The sequence below is a fragment of the Erinaceus europaeus genome, chromosome 8 (assembly GCF_950295315.1).
Source record: "Erinaceus europaeus chromosome 8, mEriEur2.1, whole genome shotgun sequence".
Classification (NCBI taxonomy): Eukaryota; Metazoa; Chordata; class Mammalia; order Eulipotyphla; family Erinaceidae; genus Erinaceus; species Erinaceus europaeus.
The window spans coordinates 76532281-76544891 of NC_080169.1; the positions used below are offsets into that span (position 1 = coordinate 76532281).

The window sequence follows — 12611 nt, forward strand, 5'->3', positions numbered from 1 at the left end:
TGTTGATTCTGTATATAAATTATTATTATTTTTAAATTCCTCATTGTTATGAGTTTATCTTTTGGAACCACTTTCTCACCCCTTTAGGAGTGCACCAGATGTACCGTTTGTACCCGTGGGCAACTTTCCTGGTCCAGAACATCCTCCTGAGTTTTGCTGGGGGATGTATTCTTTCAATAGATTTCTCAGAGCACAAGTAGCAAATGTTGTAAAAAGATTTTTTTTCTTGTTTGCTTGTTTGTTGTTCATTTATTTGTTTTGGATATTTGAGATGCTGCCTTTGGGGATGCATGGTGCTTGTAATTCTGGGATTACTTGGTTGTGAATCAGAACTTCTGAAAAGCCATACACAGTGTTTGGGTTTAAAATCATACACCTGAAATTTTATAATTGAACAATAACATTGTTAAATCATTAATAAACAATGAGAAACAACAATAAAGCCAATATATTAAGAAATAAAAGGACTTCTTCTGGATGGGAAGACCCAAAAAAGGCTTTCTGAGTGGTATTCTGCCTTCTTGGCCTATGGGCTCCTATCATGGCAGCTTTGTTCTGCCTCCTCCTTGTTTCTATGCATAAGGTACATGCCTATGAAGACTGAGAAGTCTTCCCACTTGAAAAAGAGGAGTGAGAAGTGAGTCACCTTTCCTCTCCACTTCTGCTATTGGTGAAGATCTGTGAGTCTTATATTTTGTCAAGCACAGTGTTGCCTAGTGAGTTCATTTACAATGCAGTAGTTAATATATAGCCATGATTTGAATACAAAGAAATAAAAGGGTTTGTAATTTCAGTGGCCTAAAAGCCATGCTCAAATATCTTTGTGCTTTAAGAAAAACAGTGCAATGCTTTGTCAAGCTTGGACCCACTCTGTTCTAGTTGTGATTTTATTTCTAAGTTCCATGGTATGAGTCTTTTATTTTTCTCCACCTAGGGATTTCATACTTCAGCACCTCACCTCTCCCAACTTAAATATCAAGAAATTATTAATTCAAAGTGTGTGATTCTACATGTCAAAAAAAAGTTAAATCTCCCCTGACACTCTATTATTTTAAGTTTGTTTTTTCCTTGCTTCTATTCTATTCTTGAGGATAAGCTCTTACAAAGAGCATCTGTATAGGCCAAGCATGATTCTAAGTGCCACATTACCTGTGGCAGAACAGACAATGGCCAAATAAAATAAAATAAAAAGAAAGAAAGAAAAGTGTTTACCTTACTCTGCTCATGAATATGTATGTTTTTCTTCTGATTTCTTCTCAGTACTATATTTTCTTTGTCAATTAAAAAATCATTTCCTTGTTGCTGGAAATACACATCACATGTCGGCAAAGCTGTTGATAGTATCTTGAAAAGAAAAGAAAGAACATGTAAGTGAGCAACAAAATTCCAGTCATATTATAGTTCAAGAGTTTCAGATTTTATCTGAATTTAAAAGGTAGTCATTATTTATCTCAGGAAGAAGTAATGTAGGCAGTTTATAGTATTTTTTCTTCTGTGAAAAGAAAATTTTGGTGACCAAAATGCCATGTATTTGCTTAGTTTTCTTAAATATATTTAATTGATTTATTTTGGATGGAGACAATGAGAAGTTGAGAAGAGAAGGGGAGAAAGAGAGTGAATGACATCTGAGAAAACTACTTCACCACTTATGAAGCTTCCCTCCAGTAGGTGGGAACCAGGGACTTGAACTTGGGTCCTTATGCACTGTAATGTGCACACTCAACTAGTTGTGCCATCACCTGGCCCATATTTGCTTTATTTTTAAAGGGTGATATTTTAGTGACATACTTTTTACTCTTTTCTTATTGATTTAATTATGAATGACAAGTCCATTATATAAGAGGGGTACAATTCCACAAAATTCCCACCACCAGAATTTCATACCCCATCCCTTCCATTGAAAGCTTTCCTATTCTTTATCTCTCTGGGAATATGAACCCAGGATCATTATGGGATGCAGAAGGTGGAAGGTCTGGATTCTGTAATTGCTTCTCTGCTGAACATGGGCTTTGGCATGTCAGTACATACTCCTAGCCTGTTTCTGTCTTTCCCCAGTGGGGCAGGGGTCTGGAAAGGTGGGGTTCCAGTACACATTGGTGAGGTCATCTGTTCAGGGAAGTCACATTGGGGTCGTGGTAGCATCTGCAAATTTTAGTGAAAATTTAAACTGAGACAATATTACATTATTTTCTACTAAACTTATGATGATTCTTAAAAGTGCAAATACAGGGGGTTGGGCGGTAACTCAGTGAGTTAAGAGCACATGGCGCAAAGCGCAAGGATACATAAGGATCCGGCCTGCAGGCAGGTCATTTCACAAGCGGTGAAGCGAGTCTGCAGGTGTCTTTCTCTCCCCCTCTCTATCTTCCCCTCCTCTCTCGATTCTTTCATCCCTATCCAACAACAATGACAATAATAACAACAACAATAAACAACAAGGGCAACAAAAGGGGGGAAAAGTAGCCTCCAGGAGCAGTGGATTCGTAGTGCAGGCACCAAGCCCCAGCAATAACCCTGGAGGTTAAAAAAAAAAAGTGCAAATACAATTCTTTGTGAAATTCTGAGAAAAAGTTGAAGAAACCTGACAGTTATAGCATATTAAATAGATTTATTAAATATTTTTTAAAGATTTACTAAATGTTTATTTAATATTTATTAAATAAGATTTATTAAACATTTTAGATTTACATATGCCCCAAACCAATTGCTCTTAGCTTTCCTCTTAAAGAATTTCATTTTTTAATAATTTTTATTTATGAAGAATTTTATTTTTAAAAGTTCCCAAGAATGACTATACCAAATGCTTCTGATGGCTAGCTAAAAATTGTGATTTCCATGACCTCCTCCTGGAGTACCCTAATTTTCAATAACAGTTCACAGAAACACTGATCATGCATATTGCTCTATATGATAAATGATTTGCTAAGAATATAGATAAGAAGTCAGATGAATTCCTATGCCTGTGGAGCTGAGATGCACTATTCTCCTGCACATGAATGTGTTCACCAACCTGGAAGTTCTATGAATTCCATATTTCTAGAATTATTATGGAGTCTCCAGTATTTGTATATAGTCACTCATTAATTTGCACCTCCAGTCCTTCTCCTCTCCCTGGAAAATAGGGTGTGAGGCTGAAAAATGCCAAGCTTCTCATCATGACTTGATCTTTCTGGTGGCTACCCTCTATGCTGAGTCCACCAGGAATATTTTTATTAGAAGCAAAGACTTTCTATCACTGTGGAAATTCCTACGGATTCACAAGCCTGTGTCAGGTACTGCGATTAAAGACCATCTATCAGAATAAAAGATGCTTCTATAACTTAGAAACTTATACAGGCTTTAGGATTTTTTTTCTAGAAATGAAGGCCAAGGTCAATATATATGTATATATTTATTACTTCACAACCAGAACCTAAATGAAAATATCAAATTTAAGGTTTTTTTAGTCATCATCAAGATCCAATATTAAAAACTGTAAGTCCAGATGATGGTGGACCCAGTCAAACACATCTGCACCTGACTCTCTCTGTTCTCACCTATGGTAGAGGGAGTTTCATGAGCAATGGAGCAGTGCTGCATCTGTATCTTTCTATTTTTTCTCTCTCTCTCTCTCTCTTTCTCTATCAAAGGGAAAAAAAATGGTTGTCATGCAGGCTACAAGTATGGATAGATCTGTCAATGTCCATGTTCAGTGGGGAAGCAATTACAGAAGCCAGACCTTCCACCTTCTGTACCCCATAATGATCCTCAGTCTATAATCCCAGAGGGATAGATAAAGAATAGGGAAGCTATCAAGGGATATGGGATATTGGATACGGAGTTCTGGTGGTGGGAATTATGTGGAATTATACTACTCTTATCCTGTGGTCTTGTTATTTATTTTATAAATAAATAAATAATAACAAAATAAAATATAGATCTAGAACTTCTTATAAAATCTTAGAAACAAACAAACAAAAAAGGTTGTCAGGAAATGATGGAATTGTTGTTTAGGTACTGAGCTTTAGTAATAATCCTGGTGCAAACACAGTACAATATACCACATGAAGAAGTGTTAAGTAGGAACAATAAAAGTTCCCTGCATCTGCCCCAATTCCAGTCAGTGAAAGGAAACATTCATGCTTCTTAAAAGCTATTTTCATTCCACACATTAGTAGTATATAGTTAAGAAAGAGCTCTTAGAAAATGACAATTACTGGAACCTGGAAGAAATTTGCCCATTTTTCAAATTAAATCTTGTCTTAAAGACTAGAGTTTGCCTATAGACCAATATGGATACAACAAACGACACTCAGTGCTTTAACAGTTGGAAGAAAATCCAAACGCATCAGATAAAGAAAGGACTACAAATCTGAAAAAGGCAAGAGACTGGCTCACTTAATGATGGCCTCTTTGATCACTACCAGACCACCCCATCAGCTGGGGTCCAAGTGAGGGAATCCTAGGATAGACACAATGGGCCTAGACCTCTAACAGATCCCTCTCTCTACCATCACTAGTTACTTCCATCAGGAACATCATCATAAACCTTTTCAAGGGCCTCTCCAGGACTTATCCTCATTACAAAGTAGCAATGGTAGGGGCCATTCCACTTCAAAGGGAGGCTGAGTCATCCTACTCTGCCACTTGAGGAAGACTGGTCCCTGAAATGTTCCCAGCTGTGACCATGGACTGCGAGCTTAGACTGACAAGGACTAGAGGTTACACAGGCTCCTGTGCTAAATATGAATATATCTAGGCCCTGGGTCATATTGACGGGGTAAACAGTTAATTGTACTTATATAGTTTCTTCAAATTTGGGAGCTACTCTCTGCCCTAGTCCAGATTTCTAGTTCTATTCTCAACTCTGACTATATCTTCCCAGATGATATTTCTAGACCACCTCCATTGCTCAGGCAAAAAATTACTAAAGTCATGGGCCCCAAGGAACATACCTAAAATAGACATCATTGTTTTTAATGACCCTAAAATCTCTATTCTCACCTGCTATAGTCCTACTTTCTGGTTCTGACCTGGAACCTTACTTCTCCAGAGCTCTATCAGCATGATCTCAAGAGTGTACTGTGCTTATTTACAGACATTGAATCAAACAACTTCTGTGAGCATTCCGGGAGGTAGCTTGCCTGTCTGGGTAGAAACTCAGTACACAATGGAAGTACAATGGGCAGCACTGGGGAGCTTCATGGCCAGTGGAGAGCTACTGTGGTGTCTTGCCTTTTTATATGGCTTTCCCGATCTCTTTATTGTTCTTTCAAAAGACAGAGGGTGAGAGAGGGAGACAGAGAGAGAGAGAGGAGAGAGAGAGAGAGAAAGAGAGAGAGAGAGAGAACAAAGAGTAGGAAACTGGCCTGTGGAGGCCTCTTTTAGCTATCTTGAGATCCTGCATTCATTCTCATGTGCCTCATATAAGAATTACATCTGTCAAAGTAGGGACTACTAAGGCTGGATAAGGGAAAGAGACCAGCATACTTTAATGATGGCTCTTTGGTCAGTACCAGGCCACCCCATTACCTGGGGTCTAGTCAGGGAATTCTGGGATTCCCATATAGACATGATGGGCCTAGACCTCTAACAGATCTTGCTCTCCACTGTCACTGTTTAGTCACTGGTTATCTCCATCAAGGACAACATAGTAGACACTCTTGTGGGCCTCTACAGGACCTTGCTCTCAATTCAATGTGGAACAAGAATGGTAGGGACTCCAAAGGGAGGCTGGGTCAGCATATTCTGCCACTTGAAGAGATGGGTCCTGCAATGAGTACAGCCTAGAATGTTCCTAGCTATGAGTACAGAATGTGAGCTCCGACTCACAGGAATGCAGAGGTTACACAGGTTCCTGTGCTGACTATGGGCCCTAGATCAGATCGATGGGGTTTACAATTAATGGTATTTACTCTTTTCATATTTGGGAACTACTCTCTTTCCTGATCCAGCTTGCTAGTCCTATTTCCAACTCTGACACCATCTCCTCAAACAGTACCTTGGGTCCACCTGCATGTTAACTGTTGAGGTCAGGCAAAAATTAGTAAAGTCATGGACCCCTTGAAATATGCCTAAAAGAGACTTCATAGCTTTTTCCAAATGCAGACCCCACAAATCTCATCTGCTCTGTTCTTACCTTTAGGTTAACAAATTAAACTATTTGTTCTCCTTTATAGCTTAATGCATTTTTCAGCCACCAAGTTGCAGATGCTACCATGATGCCTACCTGACTTCCCCAGACAGAGGACCTCATCAATGTACCCTGGAACCCCACCTCTCCAGACCCCTGCCCCACTAGGGAAAGACAAAAACAGGCTGGGAGTTTGGACCCACTTGCCAATGCCCATGTTCAACAGAGAAGCAATTATAGAAGCCCTGCCTCCCTCAATGATCCTGCATCCATACTCCCAGAAGGATAAAGAATAGAAAGTGTCCAATGGAAGGTATGGGATGTGGATCTCTGGTGGTGGGAACTGTGTGAAATTGTACCCCTCTTGTCCTACGGTCTTATCTAACATCATTAAATCAATTAAAAAAAAAAGAATTATGTCTGTAAGAAGAGTAAATGAAATACAAACCAAAGGCAAAAGGCCTTGTAGTGGCTCAGCTTCTTCTGCCTCATAGAGATAGTAATCCAAAGGTGCAAAGAAGTAACCCGGGGCTGGTTCTGAGCAACTTCGGCCAGCCACATGGGGACGGCATTCACACTGCCCATCCCTGGGTGAGCACCTGAGAAGAAATGAAGCCATCACTAACAAACATGGAGGGAGGGAGTGGAGAATGAAAGCTAGGGGTGCTAGGGTACCTGCCCCCTGAGTATGAACAGAAACCATGATCAAACATTTGCCCTGCAGGAGGATGCAGAGAGCCTATAGGCTCTGCACACCTTGCCTTGAAAAGCATACTCAGATCCATGAAGTCACTTCTTTCCTCCATGGATCTTTGATTTCCCTCTAAACACTGGGGAATGGAGAGCATATAGACTTAGTCTTCTTTTTATAGGGTGGCAAAAATTTGATATTTTCTGCAAGTCAAATCTCAAGTTTTTAGGAGTCTGCCCACTGCTTTGTGGGATACCTAGGAAGGAGATGCTTATCTCTCCCTTGAACGCATATAGAGTAAACTAAACCAACTGGGCTGGAGCCACTGTCTCAACATTATTATTTTGCAACTCCCTTTGCCCATTATGGAGTAAAATAATTCCCTTGTGACTATGAGCATATCAGAAGAAAATGTGCTTTTATGTGGGAATATGAGTAAGCATTATTGCCATAATAGCACCATTCATTTTACTGACTTACACATTAGAAATAGCACCTCCAATATCACAGTCACAGGGAGAACATTCATGGAGATGATCTTCCAGTCCCCAGTATCCAACCTGTACAAAGAAAAGACAAAACTCACTTGGTTCCAGCTGGAAAGGTATTTGTTTCTCTGAACTATATTAAGTTCACTTTAATTCAGTTGATGCATAGTAAATAGCCAGACCACCTAAACAACCACACAGGGACCTTTCTTGTTTGTGCCTTTGGTAAGAGAGATACTTACCTACCTTCTGTCTCCAAGACTTGAAGTAAAGGAGACAGATGGATTGCCAGTGAATCACTTCATGTGAAAACAATGGAAAACCTGTTCTTCTGACAGCTTCAATTTAACCTCAAGCTAAGAAGGGCAGTCTGAGAAGTTTTTCTATTAGCTTATTTACAATTGCTTTTTTTTTTTTTTATAAAGCCAATAGATCTTCTTACCACAAAAGCCTTAGGGATTTTTAATTATACAACACTGTAGTGTATGAGGGTAAAAACTCAAGCTGATTTTGTGATCTTATGTTTTTTTTTTTTTTTTTTTTTTAGTTTTAGTAGTGTTACTCATTTTAAAATGCTTTAGGCATAATGTGAACCTACATGAGAGAGCCAAGTCTGTTATTCAAGACTTTTTCATCATTGCAACATCTTGACCTTTATTCAATATAAACAGCTAGTCAGATACAAACAATTATTTCTTAAGTCTGATAGAACTTCCTATAAAATTCTCAAGGAAAAGTTTTCCCACTTAAACTTCAGTTTAATATGTCCAGATAACATTAGATTTTAACGAACATAAACCTCTTGCTTGAGATAGCTTTGTTAAGAAGCTATCATTTTTTGTAACTGGTGAAATTTTATACCCCATTTCAGTGAAGAAATACTTATTTTAAACATTAAAAAGTGATATAACTTGTTATAAAACACAGCAAAAGACTTCAAAAAAGTTTCCAAATTCCAAATGTAGAAAACAATATAAACTAAGCTGCTTCACTCAGGATGTGGCAATGAAAATGTTTGTGAAGCAGGGTGTGCTGCTATGTTGGCCATCTCAACACAGTCTACAGATATAAGATGGACACTTGGGGACAGCATGACCACAGTCATATACATATGAATATAAAGCTCTTTGTGGACACGTGGGCTCAGCCATAGTGGGCAATTCCCCCCATGGGATCCCCTGCTTAGTAATTTTCTTCTGGAAAATACAATCAAGTCAATTGCACAGTGGCAGTTAAATTATCAATGAAAGAATTTAGCCTAAGTCTATGGGATGTGACTCACCTTCCTAGTGCAAACTTTAGCTGACCTGACTCATCCTTACATGGAGCTCCTGCTCCACATTTATTTTCTTTTTTCTTTCCCTATCTCCTCTGCCTCATCTTCATATGTTTTCAGTAAAGTGTCTGAAAATGCTAGCACAGAACTATGTCCCTGTCAACATATGTTTCTTATTTATCTGCTTCATTGCTTCAGACACATCAAGGTCACTGTTCTTTATTAGGTTAAGTTTTTGTTTTTTCCTTTCCAAAATGTCATGGTGCTTGCCAAAATTGGAGATTAAAAATAAAATAATAAACTGGTTTTGAACTCCCTACTTGAGAGGGAAAAAAAGTCTATTTTTACTGTTTAGATATGCATTCTTATATATTTAGTAGAGTCAATGAAAGATCACAGAAATCTACAATGCATTTAAACCTTTTTTTAAAATTTCTTTCTTTTTTTTCTTTCTTTCTTCTTCTTTTTTTTTTTAACCAGAGCACTGCTCAGCTCTGGCTTATGGCGGTGTGGGGGATTGAACCTGGCATTTGAGAGCCTGAGGCATGAAAATCTCTTTGCATAATCATTATGCTACACTCCCACCCTAAGCCCATTTTTTTTAAGTGAGCTCATCCAAAATATTTTTTGGTAAAGAGTAGTAGGTATGATAAGGGGAATGTGTGCAAGAGAGATTAGAAAAGCCTTCATAATGTGAGGTGCAAAAATATATATGCTATATTCTATCAGCTGGCACTTTCAGGGGGCCAATGAATAAAACTATTAATACCAGTGCCTGTGTCAATCCAGTGGTGTGTTGGTGAATGCTTTATAACCAGCTTTTGATGGGAGCAATGGGATTGATTTATAGTCTTTACTGATGTCTGTAATGTAAATACTTCCCCCATGAATATTGGATTATATAGGGCAAGAGAAATAATGGACAAAATCCCGTCCCGTCCCACCCTTCCCAGGATAGGCAGCAGAAAAGTTTCATAACTATATGAAAAGAAAATACATACAGTACACTCTTCGCAGTGTGGCCCGGTAGCAAACAACTGGCACAAGCACTGGCCTGTGTCCACATCACAGGTGGAGAGTGGCAGGCTCCCAAAGGGGTTACAGTTGCAGGCTGAAAGCACAGAATTCACAATGATTTTAATTTGTAGCACTTCCTTCTTTAAATGTCCATAATCATTCACACTGTGCAAAAACTCATAACCACAAGAGCCAATGGCACCTCCCCTGCCAAGTTTAATGTCTGCCTGGCTTCAGGATTAAAGCACTGCATACAAGATTATACAGGCCAGGCACTTGCAGCAACCTCAGCAGTTCAACTAGATGACAAACAGTAGATGGACTGGAGAAGTCTCAGGAGGTGGCACAGCAGGTGGAATGCATTTCTTACTTGAGTGAAGCCCTAACTTTGATCACCTGTACTGTGTGTTATTGAACAATACTCTGGCATCTCTCTCCTCTCATAAAATAAGAAAGCAAATCAATCTCAAAATAAAAATAAAAGCAAGTAGGGAAGTGACTCTGTAGGTAGAGGACATGCCATGAATGTATAAGGGTTAAGTTAGATCCCTGGCATCACATGTGACAGAGAATTATTCTAGTGTCTCTCTCTCTCTCTCTCTCTCTCTCTCATAAAATTTAAGAAGAAAAAACCCTGATAACATCTTGTCTTCATCTTCTGGCAGATGCATTTCTCATTTCCCTCTCTCTTCTCTCCTTCCTACTACTGTGACTCTCTTGCTTTTCATTTTTTTCTCTTCTATTCAGAGACATTTCTGAGTTTAGTTTATGTTTCAAAGACTAAGAAGTTGTGCCTCTGGAGCAAGATATACATAACCCACTGGAAAAACCAGTTTTCATGGGCACAGCCCCAATGTTCACCAACTGTTGCACAGATAAATAAAATGTGAAATGCACATATAATGGAGACTATCTACAAAAAAAGAAAGTCAACACATCTTGAAACAACAGAAATCAGTTACAAAAGAGCATATATTATTCCATTTGTGTGAAATGTCCATAATAGGCAAGTCTGTAGAATCAGAAAATATATTAGGAAGATACAGATGGTAGTTAATGGGTATGGGGGTCTTTTATTTTCTTATGGTAAAATATATAGAACTAAAATGTATCACTCCAGCCATATTTTAGTATATACATTTCAGTAGTATTCAGGTCACTTACACTGTGGTTCAGCCAATCTCCAGAACTGCTTTCAGCTTGTGAAACTGTCATTTTATACCAATTAACTAATATCCCCCCATCCTTTGCTTTCCATAGCCCCTGGCAATCATCATATTACTGTTGTGTTTTATGAGTTTAATTATTTGAGGTACTTATCATAAATGGAATCACACATTTGTTCCTTTATGTGAACATATTCCACTTGGCATAACATCTCCAGTTTGTTCATGTTGAAGCCATTGCCAGATTTTTCTTCCCTTTAAAGTTGAATAATTAGGGGCTGGGCGGTAGCACAGTGGGCTAAGTGCACATGGCACAAAGTGCAAGGATTGGTGTAAGGATCTCAGTTCAAACCCCCAGCTCCCCACCTGGGGGGGAGGGTTCACTTCGCAAGTAGTGAAGCAGGTCTGCAAGTGTCTATCTTTCTCTCCTCTTCTGTCTTCCCCTCCTCTCTCGACTTCTTTCTGTCCTATCCAACAACAACAGCTATAACATTAACAACCACAACAAAGGCAACAAAATGGGAAAAATAATCTCTAGGAGCAGTGGATTCATAGTGCTGGCACAGAGCCCCAGCAATAACCCTGGAGCAAAAAAAAAGTTGAATAATATCCCACTGTATGTAAATACTACATTTTATTTACCCTGGCATTGATGAACACTTGTATTGATTCCACATTTTGGCTATAGTGAATAATGCTGCTATGAATGTGGGTGTACAATTATCTTCTTAAAATTCTGATTTCAATCTTTCACATCTATAGCCAGAAGCAGAGACTAGGGTTTCTTCTTTGGGGGTAATTAAAATGCTCTAAAATAGGATGTAATGATGGCTACACCACTCAGAATATATCAAAAAGCATTAACTTTAAAGGATGAATTTATAAGTCCATGAATTAATTATAATGAAAGCTGTTACAAAACAACAAACAATGAAAACAAGGTTTGGCTTATTCTTAGAGAGCATCAAGTTAGTGAGCCCAGGAAAAGTGGAGTGTTAGAAGGTGTGATGGAAAATTCATTTATATAATTCATTATCCTGAAATGTAATTTTCCCATAAGACCCAAGAAGAAAAGCATTTTTATTACAGAAAGATTAGTAGGCTGCTCTCTAAACATGCAAACAATCTACAGCTCCTTATTTGGACAAAAGCAGAAAGCATGACACCATGACGACAGGAAAACCATTCACCCAGATCCAGGAGGAAGCTGCAGCTTTTTCAGACCCCAGGAGACACTAAATTTGTTATCCTAGAGCAAAGTTGACTCCTTAGGTCACAGAATACCCTAGGTCCTCTCTAGTTTTCTGTGATTTTTTTTTTTTTTCTCTTTTCTCCTCTTCTCTTTCTCAGAGAATATGGTAGAGATGCCAGAAGTGGTGCAAGAAGAAAGGGGACAAGTAAGCGGACTAACAGGAAATTATGCTGCCACTTAAAATTGCTTAAGAAGTTATTTATGGCAGCCTGTGCCTCGGTGGCCCTGAGGCTGCTGCCTTTGATAAACATAATTGGAATTAGCAGGAAAACCTGTGTCCAGAAGCCAGCAGGACCAGGATCTGGGCCTGAAACACTCATCAGTGGAATTAGAAGAAGAAAAACCTGTGACCAGAAGCCAGCAGGACCAGAGCTCAGGCCTGGAAGGAATTTGAAGAAGAAAAACCTGTCGCCAGAAGCCAAACAGAGCAATAGCCTAGTGGTAGAGAGTTGGCTTAGTGAGCTGGAACTCCACAAGTCCAAAAACCATGGAAGTCGAGGAGTGAAAAGTGAAGGATGCCTGCATCCTCCCAAGAGCACTCAGTGCTTTTATGGTGTCTTGGCTGACTCCTCTGCTTGAGAGGGTCTTTTGAGGATGCAGCTGCTTCTA

The 12611-nt window shown here is 39.0% G+C and overlaps 1 protein-coding gene across 1 annotated transcript in view; it reads right to left on the reverse strand.

Annotated features, from left to right (window-relative positions):
* LAMB4 (laminin subunit beta 4) overlaps nt 1-12611 on the reverse strand; it is a 125145-nt gene that overhangs the window by 55613 nt on the left and 56921 nt on the right. The window contains exons 12-15 of the mRNA XM_060196406.1: nt 9569-9678; nt 7284-7363; nt 6561-6711; nt 1213-1344 (exon numbers count right to left, since the gene is read on the reverse strand). Coding sequence (XP_060052389.1) covers nt 1213-1344; nt 6561-6711; nt 7284-7363; nt 9569-9678 — 473 coding nt within the window. The remainder of the gene's footprint in view (nt 1-1212; nt 1345-6560; nt 6712-7283; nt 7364-9568; nt 9679-12611) is intronic.